Below are 18,320 nucleotides of genomic sequence, written 5' to 3'. Positions count from 1 at the left end.
GACATTTTTCATGTTAAATAATTGGTCTATATGGCATATACTTCTTTTAAGTGGCACATTAATTCTTCAATTCATGAGTTTACAATTATTAAATGCTTTGACTTCAAATATGAACCTCCTTTTGCACCTACTTAGTCACAATTGGGCTAAGTGAAACACAAATGGAACTTCAAGGGGAAATCCTAGAATATCAACTTGTGGTAGCATATTTAGAGATAATTTAGGGGACATTCCTGGGAACTTTATCATATAAAATTGGAGTTTACACCTCTTTTCAAGTTAAAGTAGATGGAATATGTTTGCTATAGAATATGTTAATAGGAGAAACTTGAGAACTTTTTTACTTGAAACAGACTCAATGTTGGCTATTTGTGCACTTTCTAACGTGAATATTGCCCTTTGACATCTTTTAATTAAATGGAAGAATATTTTGCACACAATACGCCCCTTGATATTCAAGATATCTCACATTTTTCAGAGAACGAAATACATGTGCAAATAGATTAGTCAATGTAATTTATTTTTGTTGATTATGACGTCTTCCTATTTGTGTTTTTGAAAGATTTTTGATGGATAAATTGGGCATGTCCAACTATCATTTTTCTATTTGTTTGGTGAATTAAGTTTTAAAACCCCATCCTTTGTTAGTCACTAATTTGCCTTTATTAAAATAAAACTTAATTAAATTACCTTTTTAATATCAAAATAATAAATCCCACTACATGTAAATTTTATTGACACTATAGAATCTTTACCAAAATTAACTAAAATTGATCATATCGTGGAGGTCTATCTAATTTGTTGTTATATTTAAAAAATTTAATATAATAATTTTCCATAAAATTAACATGATATGAAAGTCTCTTCTTACCAAGTTTTTTAGCTCAATATATACAGATGGTTTTTCTTGTAATCTTGGTCAACCAATCTTCGTTTTACCAAGCTATGAGGCATAATACATGATTATATAATGACGGGTAGTTTGAGTTTTTCTTTCATACTTTTCGAAATGAGTTCCATTGCTGTAGTTAATATGATAATCTTTCAAGAGATTATTAATCTTCATTTTTGCTTCTCCTTATTCTCGAAATATTATCTCTCATGGAACAAAAATAGAAATTCAAGATCAAACTTAACTATTAATAAAGTAATCATTATGCGGATCTTCTTGCAAATATCAATTACAATGAAGAATTTGATCAAACTTTACTATTAATAAAGTAATCATTATGCGGATCTTCTTATAAATATATACAACGTTTCTACATTAATATATAAATATAAATAAATACTTGATATAAATTCTAATATTATTTATAATTTAAATGATAAGTTAGTATGTTTTACACGAAATATTGATAAATAAATTAAATTGATATACACTATCAGCGTACAGTCAATAAATTATAATCGTTGGATATTAGGATAAATTTGATTTTTATTTTTAAAATTTATAAACTAATACAAACGGAGAATGATAATGAATCGATAGTGTAAAATTTCTTACACTGACAATGCATATTAATTAATCTCTTAATAAATATTGATATAAAATTAATAATATTCATACCTTGACCGTGTAAAGCTCTTTTACACGGTCAAACCAATAATAATTGAACATTTTCATGTCAGTTTTCATTATATAACTAACTTTAATTGAAAATAAATATGAAAAAAGGTTTATATATAATTGATGGCTTCCAACTGCACCTTATTTTTTCTAATTTTTTCTAAGTACAAAGTGAAAAATTTCTTGTTCATCGGCGTTCCTCTTCTTCAAAGTGTTTTTGTTTTTGTTTTTCTCTCCATACATCAACGTTTAGAAGAAAGGTATCCAACCTCCTTGTTCGCTGGACTTAGAGTAGACGTTTTTTTGGTTCTTATATTTATTTTCTTCGGTTTTTGTGCCAATAAGTAGTCGGTCGTTAACTCCACCGTCCATTGATTTAGTTATTGTTGCCTTTGTTCTTGTATTCATTATTCTCATAAGGTTAATTGTTTGAAGGTATTGCTTTCTTATTTTTTGTTTTTATGATATTCCTGTGTCAAATGCCTTTATTTATATTTCTTGTTTGTTTGTTGATCTATATCACTGAATTATTTTTTGTATTAGTTTTAAATTATAATACAATAACCATTTTCCCCACTGTTTTAAAAAAGGTAAAGTTGATAGGCATTTTATATATTGTATTAGTTTTAAATTATAATATAATAACGATTTTCACCATTGTTTTAGTAAAGGTCGAATAGTTTTAAGTTTGTTTATGTTTATATATTATCAATTGTTGAACTATAATTCCTTGTGTCGAAGTAGGTTGCTCGACAAAATAAAGAAGTGTTGAATCACCTAGTGTATTGAGTTGTATTAGCATGTCGAAGTGTCGAAACAGGTTGCTTCACACAGGATTTCGACTTAGGCCTATTTTTAGCAGTGTTAACTATTTAGGGTTTTTAAAATTTTGGGTTTTGACTTGGGGTGCAAGCTAACCTAAATCTATAAATTTAGAGAGTAACCCTTATTCTTGTAATGTTGTATTCATAACATTGTACTCACAGAATTTTGCAATTGCAAAGTGAATAAAGATGTTTTTCACAGGTTGGACTTTCTTTCTTTTCTTTCTAAATTGTTATTTTCATTGTCATTGTGTGGGTGATAACAATCTTGTTCATCAAGATTGATAGAAATTCTCCATAGGTTGTGGTGGATTTTCAATATCTGGTAACAGAGCTTCGGTTTAAACGATTTGTGGGAAGAAAATCACGATGGAAATGAATCATCCAAACGGGCATTTTCCAGCAAATCTTCCGATTCTCAAGAATAATAATTATGAGAATTGGTGCAAGCAGATAAAGGTTGTGTTCTGTTATCAAAGATCTTTCGGACCTTGTGAAGGAAGGAGTAACAACGCTTGCGGAAAATGCAACAGATAAAGAAAAGGCTGCATATAAAGAGTTGAAGAAGAAAGATTATAAAGTTCTCTTTATAATCCATCAATGTGTTGATGCAGATAACTTTGAAAAGGTTAGTGATGTAAAGTTAGCGAAAGAAGCATGGGAAATTCTGGAGAAGTTGTTTAGAGGCGGGGAGGAGGTGAAAGATGTGAGGTTACAAACTCACAAAAGGACGTATGAATTGCTTCAAATGGAAGACAATGAAAGCATACATGATTTCTTCACTAAGGTTAGGAAACTGGTGAATCAAATCAAGGTGTGTGGAGAAGTGTTTACATCAAGATCTGTTGTTGGAAAGATCTTGAGGTCGTTGGATCCAAAGTTCGACCACGTGGTAGTAGCCATAGAGGAGTCGAAAGATTTTTCAAAACTGACAAAGGAAGATCTTCAAGGGACGCTTGAATCTCATGAACAAAGAATGGATGAAAGAGCTGCAGGAAAGTCGAAGAGTGATATGGCTTTACAGGCGCAATCAGCAAAAGAAAGGAAAAGAAAAGGAAGCTGGAATGGAAATAAAGGTAGAGGAGACTACAACAATTCAACTAGTCGAAATCAGCAAGAAGGAAACTGGTCAAATCAGAGAAAACCCTGGAACCAAGGAAACCAAAGAGGTGGTGGTGTAGTTAGAGGAAGAGGTGGTGGTTAAAAGCCAGACAAGAGTCACATTCAATGTTACAATTGTCAGAAGCATGGTCACTATTCTAGTGATTATCCAGAAAAGTAGAAGAATCAAGAAACTTACGCAAAGCCGGCGAAACATGAAAAAGAAGAGATGTTGCTAATGGTTATAACGAGAGATGAAGAGAGATTCAAGGACCAATGGTACTTGGACTCAGAATGCTCATCACACATGTCTGGAAGGAAAGATTGGTTTGTCAACATAAAGCCCTTAATGAAGAACATGATGAAATTTGCAAATGATAACACTCTAGCAGCTGCAGGTGTTGGTGATGTTCTGATTATGAGGAAAGATGGTAAGAGGTCAGTAATTTTAAATGTGTTGTACATACCAGGCATGAAGAGCAATTTGCTCAGCATATGGCAGTTATTCGAAAAGAACTACAAGGTGTCGGTCGAAGATAAGATGATAAGGGTTCTCGACTCAAATGGAAGGTTGATCTTGAAGGCTCCAATGTCTCAGAATAGAACCTTCAAGATTGAGCTAAATATGATGGAGCATAAGTGCCTTGCAACAGCAGCCAGCAGAGATGAATGAATATGGCGTTACAGACTTTGCCATCTCAATTTCAAAGACATCATAGATTTGGATATAAGAAATATGGTTTCAGGATTACCAGAAATCGACATTCCAAACAAAGTGTGTGAAGAATGTGTGCAGGCAAAGCAACACAAGAACAACTTCAGTAAGGATGCAGGAAGCATATCGAAGGCAATTATTAAAGTTATATACTTTGATGTATGTGGTCCTATCCAGGTGGATTTGATTGGAGGTAACCGATACTTTGTTACATTTATAGATGATTTTAGTCAAAAACCATGGACTTATCTGATCAAGAAGAAAATTAAAGTGATCGAGGTATTTGCCAAGTTTAAATCTATGGTCGAAAGACAAAGCGGTCGAAAGATCAAGATTTTAAGGATTGATGGTGGTGAAGAATATGTATCAAAGACTTCGACGCATTATATGTAAAAGAAGGGATTGTGCATGAGGTGGTGCCACACTACACTCCACAGCATAATGGAGTCGCATAAAGGAAGAATAGAACCATCATGAATATGGTGAGAAGTATGTTGAAAGGAAAGCATCTACCCAAAGAATAATGGGGAGATGTTGTGTCGACTGTAACATATATCCTGAACAGATGTATGATGAAGAAGCTATAAGGAATCACGCCAGAAGAATGTTGGTCAGGTGTCAAGCCTAGCTTGAGTCATCTGAACGTGTTTGGATCTATAGCGCATAGACATGTCCCATATCAGTTGAGAAGAAAACTTGATGACAAGTCGAGTTAGATGATCCTGATAGGATATCATTTGACTAGAGGATATAAGTTGTTCGACCCAGTAAACAAGTAAGTGGTGATCAACAGGGACGTGATCATAAATGAGCTTAAGGAATTAGATTGGATTGAGAATGTTAAGAAGGATTCAGTGAGAATCTTATGTGATGAATCAGCTAGTGACGCCAAAAGAGAAGCTCGACAAGAGGTCAGAGGTGAAGCAGGATCAAACAGACCTCAAAGAACAAGACACATTCCTTCAAGATTGCAAGAATATGTGATTATATCAAATTATATGGTCAATGAAGAAGGTGAGATGGTACACTATGCTTTATACGCAGATGTCGAACTAGTCAATGCAGCTGAGGCATTGAAAGATTCAACGTGGGTGAAAGGAATGAACGAAGAACTGAAGTCAATCGAAGTCAACAACACTTGGTCACTTGTCGAATTGCCCCAAGACAAGAAGGCAATCGATATGAAGTGGATATACAAGGTGAAGTTGAATCCCAAAGGAGAAGTGTCTCGACACAAGGTGAGACTTGTAGAGAAAGGATTTCTTCAGAAAGAAGGAATCGACTTCGACGAAGTTTTTGCACCTGCTGCTAGGATCAAAACAATCAGGTTGGTTGTTGGTCTAGCAAACATGAACAACTGACATATGTGTTAGATGGATGCCTTAGAAGAATAAGTTTATGTTTGCACAACCAGCTAGGTTTGTAAAACAAGGCGAAGAAAGAAAGGTGTACAGGTTGCATAAAGCCTTGTACGGACTTAAACAACCTCCAAGAGCTTGGAACAAAGAAGATAGATGACTTTCTAAGGGAGAAGGAATTATGAAGTGCAAAATTGAACATGGAGTATATGTAAGAAGAAGCAATAGCGAATTGCCTATACTATGTCTCTATGTCGATGACTTGTTGATAACAGGTAGCTGCAAGAAGGAGATAGAAGACTTCAAAGGTGATCTCAACAAGAAATTCGAAATGTCAGATTTGGGTGACATTTCATATTTCCTTAGCATCGAATTCTACAAGAGTGATAGAGGTTTGATGATGCACTAAAGGAGGTATGCAAGCAAAATATTCAAGAGATTTGAGATGCAAGATTCCAACCCAACTTCGACTCCAACTGAGCCCAAATTACAATTGTCGAAAGATTCAGATGAAGATGATGTCGACCCAACCAAATATAGAAGACTTATTGGGTCACTTTGATACCTTAGTCACACAAGGCATGACTTAGCATACAATGTAGGTATGGTGAGTAGATTCATGCAGAAGCCAAAGGTATCACATCTAGCAGCGACGAAGAGGATACTAAGGTATCTAAAAGGAACTCTCGACTATGAAATTTTTCTTCCTGCAGCTGATGAAGGAAAAAAATGCAAATTAGTGGGATACACCGACTCAAGTTGGTGTAGTGATGCTAAGGATCGAAAATCCATATCTGGCTATGTGTTTATGCTAGATGGTGCACCAGTTGCTTGGAGTTCGAGAAAGGAGCCAGTAGTGGCATAATCGTCGTGCAAAGCAGAATACATAACTGCTCCCCTTTATGCATGTCAAGCAACGTGGATGGTGAATTTGGTCGAAGAGATAACAGCGAAGAGTCATGGAGAAATTACCATGAAGATCGACAACATGTCAACTATCAATCTGGCGAAGAATCCGATAGCACATGGTCGAAGCAAGCACATCGAGATAAGGTTCCATTATCTTCGAGAGGAGGTAGCAAATGAGAAGATAAATGTGGAACACTGCAAAACTGAGAATCAGATTGCAGACATCATGACGAAGGGAATGCATGTCGAAGTGTTCAGAAGACTAAGAGATATGATGAGTGTAAATAGCTTAGACACAATGAATTAGGTGGTGTGTTGAATTGTAATTCCTTGTGTCGAAGTAGGTTGCTCGATAGAACAAGGAAATGTCAAATCACCTAGTGTGTTGAGTTGTATTAGTATGTCGAAATGTTGAAGCATGTTGCTTCACACAAGATTTCAACTTAGGCCTATTTTTAATAGTGTTAACTATTGTGGATTTTTATAGTTTTGGGTTTTGGCTTGGGGTGAAAGCTAACATAAATCTATAAATAGAGGGAATAACTGTTATTCTTGTAATGTTATATTCATAACGTATTCACATAATTTTACAGTTCCAAAGTGAATAAAGAAGTTTTTTACATGTTGGATTTTCTTTCTTTTCTTTCTAAATTATTCTTTTTATTGTGATTGTGTGGGTGATAACAATGTTGTTCATCAAGATTGATAGAAATTCTCCATAGGTTGTGACAGATTTTCAACATCAATCATATGTTGATAATCTTTTTATTTTCACATTAAGAAATACGAATTGTGTCTTCGTATGACCGGTTAAGGATGACCAACATAGAAGAATATTCAACCATAATTGACTCAAATGATATATTTGAAATTGATTATAATATAAATTATGTTGATATTGATATACTTGAAATTGATTATTTTGTCGTGTACACTGAATGATTTTGAAATTGATTATTTTGTCTTGTACACCGAATGATTTACAAGTATTTTGGAATTATAGCAACCTTTGGTCTAACATACTTAACAAATAATTATAGTAACCTTTGGTCTAACATACTTAACAAATCAATATCAATATAAAATACATTTTCATCAACAGTAAATCCTTTTTGGTTGTGATATATTGTGGAACGAAATTGAAGAGAGTTTCATTTGGTTGTTAAGCTCTTGGTTAGAAGCAGTTGATGGAATTTGTCCTAAAAATATTATTCCTGATCAAGACATTGTTATTACAAATGCAGAATCATCATTATTGTATGTGGCACATTAAAAAAAAGTCCCAAAATATTTGAACTATATTTATCACAAATATAATGAATTTCAAAAATTAATTCCATAAATTTATTAATCAATTCATCTCTATTAAAGAATTTGATTTAGATTGGAAACTATTCTGGGCCGATCGGTAAGACCCCTAGATGACATAAGTCGACCATATTGATCCATCATGAAATTCAATAAAAACCCATCTCTTTCTAGAATCTTCTCAATCAACAAAGTTTATTCTCCTTGCAATCTTAATAGATCTCAACCGTAAAACACATTTAACGATTATCCACAACAAACGGCAATCAAATAGCTAGTTTATTATATATATATATATATATATATATATATATATATATATATATATATATATATATATGGCACCAAAACAAAGTAATAAGTTAATGATCGATGATGATGGACTCATGATGCGATAATACAAATATCTGATATAAAGGTGCGATGATGGACCTCCAAAATTAACACGTCAACATCCGAATATAAAATAAATGAAGTGAAAATATGAGATTAAAAATATTTTTTATTTTTAACACGTGTCCATTATATATATGATAAATAATTTTAATGGACATTGTATTATTGAGCTTGTTAATTGGATATTAACCATATTAGATCTTTGACGGACTCAGAAGACATGTCAAATGTTGAATAATTATTGGTTGAGTATGTAAATGGACTTTACACCATTAATGAAAGAGTACTATTCTCTTATTTTAATACCTTGATAAAAATTAATTTTTAAAAGAAATTTAATTGATATCTACTAAAATATTTTATAGTAGATCAATTAACCGCAGCCGCTAATTTGTAAGATAGATTGATAATGTAAATTTTTTACATCAATTAAACTCTAATTTATTTTATAGAGAATAGAAATAAATTTTTTAACTTTTTATAGTAAAAAAATAAAAAATTACTATAAAATATGAAATTAATCTCCTATTCCCCGTCCGTGGCTCTATTATTCAACTGAAGTGCGCAAATCGCTCGCTAGCAGTTTCGGTGATCTCTCTTCCGATTTCCTCTGAATCTAATCATTCCCGATAGATACAAGGTACGCTTCTCACCTTTTTCAAATCTAGTCCCATTCTTCATCGTTTCTTACTCACCTTTTCACTTTCATATTCAGATTCATTTTTTCCTTTCATTTTCTTATTCACTTTTTCAATTTTCCGTTCTCTTCAATTTCCAGAGAAAAAAAACTGAAAAATAAACTGTTAACTGAATCTCTACTAGATTTGAATCTCTCCATCATCGATCTTTGATCTTTGCTTCTCAATTTTATAGATACTGCGTATTTATCGTGTATGAAGATGAATTATCGTTTTCCGTAGTGTATTTTTTTTTTCCTACTCTAGGTTTCTCGATTGTATTTGGTTTTAATTCTAATGTTAATTTAATTAATTTCCACAGTAGTATTAATGAATCGGTTTTTTTTATCTCTTCGATTCGCATCAAGGAAACTAATAGTAATAGATTAATAAATGTTGTGGATTAATAGTGTTGTTCTGAAAATTTGTGATTCTGATGGATTATTTTGGTTTTCTAGTAATTTCACTTTTGGATTTTATGGTTTTCTTTTATCTAGATCATCTTTGATGTAATTTTTTTTATTAATGTGTTGTTTTCGTGTAAATTACTTGTTTCTGTTATGGATTACAGAGGATTATAGCTTTGAATTACACAGGATTATAGCTATGGCTCATTTGATTTGTTCCTGTTATGGATTTCAGATTTGGAGTTGATATAGAAGTTGTTAAAATATCTATTTGTTGTCTTAACTTGCATGTCTTTCTTTTATGAAGAGTTGTTTACTTTATGCATTTGAGTTGTGCTCTTTAGCACCAACACCTCTAGAAAAAAGTGTGTCCATGTGAGTGTGAGTGTCTGAAACTGACACCAACACATGTGATTATGTTTATTTTATTCATTTTTTTCAAATTATTATCGGTGTCGACAGCTCAGTGTCAATGTTGTGTTTAGTAAAGTGGAATAGATGGAAATAAATTAAAGTGTATCATATTGAATTTTATGATGTAGGGTATTCTTACTGTATAATTTGTATGTCTATATGCTCTGATAAACAATTTAATTAAGCAATTGTCACATGAGTGCTTATGCTATAACCATTTATTATATAAGTGCTTATGGGCAAACTATTTCTATATAAAAAGATAAATTATAGTCATCAATATACTTTCATATAAGCTATAAGCTATTTTCATTAACTATCCTAAAGAGCTTGTGAAAAAAATATGAAAACAACTTATGGATATGTCATAAACAGTTTCTATAAACTCTACAAAACTTTTGACAAGTGCATGATTATACACTTACACACTTTGTAGCTACTATTATTTCATTGTTTCGTTTAACCAATTAAGCTTTTGTGAACAGAATGGCATCCAATAGGGGTCAAGGAGGAATTCAGCAATTGTTGGCTGCTGAACAAGAAGCACAACGGATTGTGAATGCTGCGAAAAATGGTATTTGTTCTTTTCATTGTGTCTTCCCATGTTCTTGATCTTGCCATGCTTTCATCCAATTCTCGGTCTTGTTATCGGTCTTTGTTATGTCTATAACTAAAGACTAGCTTTGAACTTCTAGGCAGTTTTCAACTAAAACAAGTATTTAGTTTATAACTCGTACAAAAAGCTCTTATAAGTTGTAAGGCTGTTGGAATTTACTGAGAAGCTAAACGAGAGCTTTCGATAAAATTGAACTGCAGAAGTTGATTTTAACTTATGAGAGAAGTTATTTTGTTATAATACTCATAATTGCCGGATCATCTCAACCTTTTCTTTTCTATAAGTGCTTGTAGAAATTTCTTCTCAACTTTACGGTATGTTTGAAATTTGGATTGTTAGAATGTAATGGGATGAAGTGGAGTGGAATGGGATCTATTCCAACCATTCCATCATCTCCCTTCATTTTTGTTCCCATTTAGGAGCTATAGGATGAAATCATTAATTCTGATTATCGGGGTAAGGATCCTCTCTACATCTCAAAAGAGATAGAGGTGTCTATTACTATAGTTTTAGAGTAAATAAATGATAGAAATGCATGAATATCTTAAATTGATGACATAAATTCTCGACATTTATACACCAAAACTACAGTAACAGAGACGTCCATTCCTTTTAAGACTTTGAGAGGATTTTTAACAAATTATCCCCACTGCAACCATTGCTGTGTTCTTCCTCCCTAGCTCTACATCAATGGTTGTCGTATGTACCTATTTTGAAAGCTATCTCTCGTTCTTCTCTAGCTCAGCTTCAATTGCTGGCATTTGCCGCTTCTCAAATTGTTGTTTAAAGCTTTTTCCGCCACAGTATCTACTACATGTTTTATTTCCTGGGGTCCCTACAGTAGTTGTATAATTCAATTACACTTCACTTTGTTCTGTTCATTCACTTCCGTTCATTTTTCATATAACGGAATGAACACATTGTTCTGTTCCATCATAAAATATTTAAACAATAGTATGGATGCTTTGTTGCGTTCTGCTCCATTCAATTCCACTCTATTTTGTTGCGTTCTGCTTATTTGAAAATATTTAGAGATGCAATCATTTACGTCAAGGGTTATGTTCTTGTTATTCTTTTTATTTTGTTCTTTTCATTTTATGTCAGGAGTTTTTATGTGCATGGTTTTCCCCCTGTCTGAATGTGATTATCTATGATTGTTCCATGTACATCTTTTCAAACATTTGCTTATACAACTAATCAATGCTATCCTTTGGACATTCACTATTAGAAAAATCGGCTAGGTTGAAACAGGCCAAAGAAGAGGCTGAAAAAGAGATTGCTGAATACCGTGCCAAGCTTGAATCTGAGTTTCAAAAGAAAGTTTCGGATGTAAGTCTCTACTCTTTGATAAACACAACTGTTAGACTGCTGCTTTATCTCTTTGTAAGATGTGATGTATTCTCTAATTTGTGTTCTTGTTTTTCTATAAATACAGAGTAGTGGTGACTCTGGAGCCAATGTTAAGCGACTTGACCAAGAAACTGAAGAAAAAATCCATCATCTGAAAGAAGAAGCTGCAAGAATTTCGGAGGATGTTGTTGCCATGCTCCTTAAGTATGTAACGTCTGTGAAAAAGTAGGAACCTTTGATGATATGTTGGTGCAGCTGAGTGGACCCCTATATTATGTTGATTATCATATCACTAAGTTTATTTTTGGATCCAGATATTAAGGCGTGGAGAACATTATCATTATTTAAAATCTTACTTCGATGTATTAAAATAAATAAATTTCGAGTTTGTTCAGATTTACAGTTCATAATTCAAAGACATGTCTATTTGTGTTGACGTTGTAACAAAATGTATGAGGAGTGAAGACCATATCTTTAGGTGTGTGTCAAGTAGAATGCATTGTTTATTCCTTCCTAAGAGTGTTTGAATGAAATTGTATGGGTATTTTCTAGCTTACCTAAAAGTCTTAAAGTTCAAATTCAGCCATGACAGTTAGGGGTGGAAAAACAGACCCAGGCCGTTGGGCATTGTCCGTTTTGAATTTAGACTCTCACTCTCTAATGTATCCGTTCTGTCTCGTCCTGTTTTCTTTGTGGGGCTTTTACGGACATGAGCATTAACATAAAATTTTGTATTTTTAGGTTTAAAGGTGCAATACCCATTGGCTTTCTCCGACCCTCACATACTTTTTTGTGGGGCAGATTTAGATTTTAGAGCTGCACCTTCAACTTTGTCCATTTTTTGTGGGCTTTTTTTGGATGGATATGTCTATTTGTCACCACTAATAACAATGCTAATAGCAATAAAGCTTTTGAGAAAGACCGTTATGCAGAGTTATGCAGAGTTAAGTTAACAATAAGTTAGCACATTCGTTGGTGCTACAGAAAGAAATTTTAATGATGACTTCCCAATCTTACTTCTCAACTAGTCAACAATCTTATAAGTAAGATTATAGTTGTTGCCTTGAGCTCTATCTTTCGTTTTCGTGATGCACTAGACGATGGCAGCATTAGCATAAGTGATTTCAAAGCTTTGAACCGAACAATCTATTGTCATTTCTGATAATACCTCCACACCCAATAGCAAGGAGCAGCAGCTTTATTACGCACTTACAGGAAACCATTATTTAAAGAATAATTCAAATAATTTATCTTTTGTATTGGGCTAAGGCCCATCCGAACTGGACAGTCAGCTATAGGCTCAACATCTTGTGCATAATATCATTGTGTTAGAATTTTGGATTACAAATGTAACAATTAAGGTGTTAAATTCATTACTCAAGACTTAAAGGAATATAATTAATATTAAATAAGTTTGTGGTTAAAAGAATAAATGTCATGAAATATAAGATCAATATGTAGATATCAAAGTTAATATCTAATTTGATTAGAGGCTAAATTAAAATACTTCCTCCGTTTTTTTTTAAGTGTCAACTTTTTTGAAAAAAAAAATGTTTCATTTGAATTGTCACTTACAAAATTCAAGATAGTATTAAATAGACTTTTGTCAAAATTACCTCTAAGTAATTATTAATTAAGGGTATTAATTAGTAATTATTAATTATAGGTAAAAGAAAAATTATTGTTTGAAAAGGTAGTATTAATTAGTAATTATTAATTATAGATAAAAGAAAAATTATTGTTTGAAAAGTAATAATAATGATTAAGTTTCTTGGTATGTGTACACATTCTAAAAATGACACTTAAAAAGGAACGGAGGGAGTATTAAAAAAATCCTAGGGTTATTTATAAGGGTTATGGTCTCCATTTGTAGAGCAGACAGAAAAATACAGTTCATCGAGATTCTCTCTTCATCCTCATCACAAGAGATTCAAGAACCTTAAGGAACTCTAAGAATCAGAAGATTACATATCCACAAACTTAGGGGAATTCTAATGACAAACACATGTAAATTTTCGCTTTCATTCTCTGATTGAATTCTAGTATGGATTTAAGGGATATGATTTGATGGGTTATCGCTCATAGGAATTGGTTTAGATTATGCTCTTAATTTCATCTATATGAGTAGAAATCATAAGATCATGAACATATCTAACAATTGGTATCAAAACCACTCATATCGAATTCAATTTGAATTTGAATTTTTTAATATTAGGGTTCCAAAATCGGGATCCCTTTTGTTTTTTCTTTTATGTAAAGATTATTCAGTTTTGGTATAAAGCGTGACATAGATTTTAGACAAAGTTACATCAGGGGTCATTTAAGTGATTTTATTGTAACAGGTTGGTCCTTTAAGTTTTTTTTTGCTACAAGTCAGTTCTTTAAATTAGCTAACGTCTACACCGTTGCTCTTTTTTAAAGATTTTGTTCCAAAAATGATTATGTGGCACTACCGGTGCTGGCATGGAATGATACAGTCAACCCATAACTGTGTCTCCCTAATAAAACCGTGACACATAGCTTTTGAAGAGAGAGAAAAAATTGGAAAATTCTGAATTTCTACCATTGTTCAATTCTTCTTCTCTCTCATTGTTCTTCCATGGTGGGAGAAGGAAAAGATGGGTTACAAGATTATAAAGCACAAAAGTCTGCTATATTTTCATATTCTGATATAAGAAGAATCATCCACTATCAATCAACTGTTAATTAAGTACAAATCCACTTTCTCCAAATGGAATCACGTTGGTAAGAAGTGGTAAGTGCTAACTAACCAACAACACTCACACTCATCACATTCACGTTACACAAAAATCACCTCTTTTAACATTAATTAATTCATTAATCTATATAAATCTTACCACCTTAATCACACCTCAATTTCCTTTTGTCCACACTTTCCAACTGTTTCTACACACTTTTAGGTTGTAACACACATACACACACGAAAACACCACCTTAAAATTCACACCGTCGGTGCCACTGTCTGTCTCACACACTTAACTAAATCCAAACACTTGTTGAGATCTCATCGATTTTTCTTCTTCTTTTAGATAAAGAATTTTCTTTTCTTGCACCCAATTGGATTATGATCTGAACCCAATAAGCTTTTTTTGGTCATTCTGCTTTTTTGGGGGATTGGAATGGATCTGAAACATTTTACTATATGGTTTTTTGTTATGGATCTGAAACATTTCTATTTCGATTTGCAAAATTGGACATGTTGGTTCGATTTTAGTTTGGGATGCGCTCGAAATGAAGGATTGAGAGTTCCGACTTCGTCGATTTGGTTCTTTGCTAAGGTATGGAGCCATTGATGAAGAAGGAAGAATTAGGGTTCGTTGTTTATGGATTTTAATTTTTTAATTTTTTCTCCAGAAATATAACAAAGAAGAAGACAAATACCAACTCAGCAACGTTAATTGACACATCAGCGACGTTAGTGCCACATAACCTTTTTTAGAACATAGTTTGTAAAAAAGGTCAACGGTGCACACATTAGTTAACTTAAAGGATCAACTTTTTGCAAAAAAAATTAAAGGACCAATATGTTATGATTAAATAACTTAAAGAAATCCTGGTGTAATTTTTCCTAGATTTTTTGTGATGATATGGAAAAAATTTGTGTTCAAAATTTTGAATTTTGAATCTCTTAAATCTGAAATGAATGACACTATTTTCTTGGAATGAAATAACTAATAACTCAGATAATCCCATTGAGTATGAGAAATAGAAAAAGGAGAAGAGGAATGCATAATTATCTTGCAGACATTATGTTATTATGAAGTATACTTTTATGTTATTGTCGTATACCTATGATACTCATGTTATTGTTGTATACTCATGTTAGAAGTACATATTTGTCATAAATGAAAATAGCACCGATCTCAATTAAAATTTATTCTGAGACATTCTTTTATATCTATGCTTAGATGTATAGAATGAAATTGAACCTATTTCATTTTTTCCGTTAATTCACCTGTAAGCAAGTCAGTGATGTTAAGAATTTATCACGAGTCAAAATTAATCAGGTTTACCCTTGGTGATGGGCAGGTCGTGTTGGTTTGCATGGTTGTGTTCCTTAACTGTTCTATTAGTTAATTTTGATACTTCTTTATTCAAAATTTGGCTACGATTTGTATTTCATACAATAGTTTAACATTTCAAATGAAACAATTAAAATGAAAGTCACCAAAGTGACATCTTTTATAGAGATTACTCATGATAAATGTTGAATATTTTTTATTTTATTTTGTGTGTGTGTGTGTGTCTGTTTATTCATGCGAGTGTCAAATAGTCCAAAGGACAATTGATGTTTGGCCGAATTTCATACATACCTGTGATGGTAAATATGATTGTTCAAAAAAGCCATGAGCTAAACTGAACCGAAACAAAGTTAAAATAACCTAACCATTATATTTGGTTAATGAACCAAATCATATTTCACAAAACAGTTCTCGAACCAAACCGAAACTGAAACTGAACCGAATCGAAACTGAAGCCGAACCGAATTGGAACTGAAAATGACAAATACTAAAAACAAGTTTAATTTTTTTTTAAAAATTGAAAAATAGTTTAATGGTTCGATTCTTTAATAAATGGTTCAATTTGGAAAAAAGTTATCTTCTAACAGTTCGGTACGATTCAAAATTTCTAAATGGTATACTAAACAATTATTTTGATTCGGTTCGGTTTGGAGTAAATTGAAGCAAATTAGTTTAGTTCGGGGTGAACTTTTGCTATGGTTGGATTTAGTTCGGTTCGCTTTTCTCACCGACCTGTTCCATGAACAACCCAAATAGTAAACATGTGATAATTATAAAGTTTCACATGTGAATGATAATTCAATCCAAAGAGGAGTTTATTATTTGACATATTTTATTATCAATGTTTGATCATTACAACAAGAGTACCACTAGAAATCAATATTATTGTCCAAAGACTTGATATGCACTATGTATCTTGAGATGAGTTATGTCATTATTTGAACAAATTAATGATTCAGTTTAAATTTTATTTTAATGTGAGTATATTCATAGTGTTTATTTTATTCTATTTTTAGCTACAATTGCTTCGATATCTGCTATTCTGAATTCGATTGTGATCCTTAATGGGGCAAATTTTAAGTATTGGAAGGAGAACATGGAAATTATTATTGGATGCACGGATCTTGACCTTACATTAAGGATGAAGCAACAACCTCCTCCTATGAAATATATTACCTATGATTAGAGGAAACATTATGAAAAGTGAGATCGCTCCAATTGCATGAGTTTCTGATCAACAAACATTGCATTCCTGAAGTCTTTAGGGGTACTATCTTTGAAGAGATAACAATACTATTACAAATAATACATTTCATGACAAATCTTTCACCTCGTCTAACCAAAAATCGAGGTAAAATGTCAAGGCGCGCCATGTTTTATTTATTTTTTTAAAATAAATGCCACATATTCCATCAATTTCTGAATATAACCGATGGAAAAAATAATCCAGGCCATGCTTCGAATCCCAACAACAACAGTTTGTAATTTTATTTCTTTAAAAGTGGTTCCTTTATTTTTATTTATTAATTATCTATTCCTTCAATTATATTTAATAACCGAGGGATTAGATTATCAGATTTTACTATAACAACACTCGTTAATCCGATTTTACCCTAAATCTAACTTGTACACATCATTCTTTGGGATGAATTGCAAGACATAAAAAATCTTCAATGTTCTTCCTAGGTTGTCAATCAAAGAAAACATTGAAAAATTTAATGCTTTTCTCGGTTGACAATATTGAGAAATTTACTCCTAAACACAATCATCTTGTTCCATTTCATGTTAAAGCATTTGACACGAAATTTTTTGCTCAAGATAATGAAATCTCTCTAAGATGGATTGCAAGCGCAAAAACAAATTTCTCTTGGTAGTGTAATACCCCAAAATTTACCCTTCATTTTTTCCTGGAAGCACGGGATTATGTTTCACCCCTCATTAGCATCATACTAGGTCATACTCATTGCATACTGCATTAGTGACTTGGAAATCAGGTTTTGATTGATCACTCCTTAACAGAAGGAGCCTACACAAAGTAAGATTGAGAATTGGACTTCAAGGATCTCAGGTGGCTCCAGGTATCTTATTATGGTATTCAGTTTATCAGTGAAGGATGCTGAACTATCAGAGTGTTCATCTGGATTTAATCAGGAAATTAGGGTTTCATGGTTACCTGCAACAGGCAATGTTTGGTTGGAAGTAGAGGATCTCATCCATGTAATGATTAGAGAGGTATCTTGGCCTAGGAAGATTCACAATTATCTCAGAAAGATCCATTGGCAAGCAGTGTAATCAGTTCCTAATCAATTCTGCCCTAAAATTAGGGTTTGGTATAAAATCAATTTATTTCTGATTCTTTGGTTGAAACTCTTTTCCATGGCCCTCCATATGTCCACAAGGGTCTGCATACAAAAAATCAGCTTTTTATTTGAGCCAGAAGTGCTTCAATTGATCATTGGAATCGGGAATCAGACAGTTTGGGAAAAGTCAACTGTGGGGCCAGAAAAGTCAACTCCTGACTTTTTGAGAGTGGAATCTCAAAATTCATGCCTAGGGGAGCTTACATGTGAAATTTGATCAAGGTTGGATCATGGATTCATCATTTAATCAGGAATTGGAAAAGTTACTTAAT

General features: G+C 32.6%; 1 protein-coding gene across 1 annotated transcript; it reads left to right on the top strand.

Moving 5' to 3' along the window:
• Positions 1 to 8,658: 8,658 nt before the first annotated feature.
• On the top strand, positions 8,659 to 12,039 carry LOC127091395 (V-type proton ATPase subunit G). Its single transcript, XM_051030022.1, has 4 exons — positions 8,659 to 8,821; positions 10,165 to 10,253; positions 11,524 to 11,624; positions 11,731 to 12,039. The coding sequence occupies exons 2-4, from the start codon at positions 10,166 to 10,168 to the stop codon at positions 11,872 to 11,874; spliced, it is 333 nt and encodes a 110-aa protein (XP_050885979.1). The 5' UTR covers positions 8,659 to 8,821; position 10,165; the 3' UTR covers positions 11,875 to 12,039.
• The last annotated feature ends 6,281 nt before the right edge of the window (positions 12,040 to 18,320 follow it).

This window comes from Lathyrus oleraceus, chromosome 6 (genome assembly GCF_024323335.1).
Source record: "Lathyrus oleraceus cultivar Zhongwan6 chromosome 6, CAAS_Psat_ZW6_1.0, whole genome shotgun sequence".
NCBI classification, from domain to species: Eukaryota; Viridiplantae; Streptophyta; class Magnoliopsida; order Fabales; family Fabaceae; genus Lathyrus; species Lathyrus oleraceus.
The sequence above is the reverse complement of the archived record's forward strand: the minus strand, read 5'-3'. Positions and strand labels throughout refer to the sequence as shown.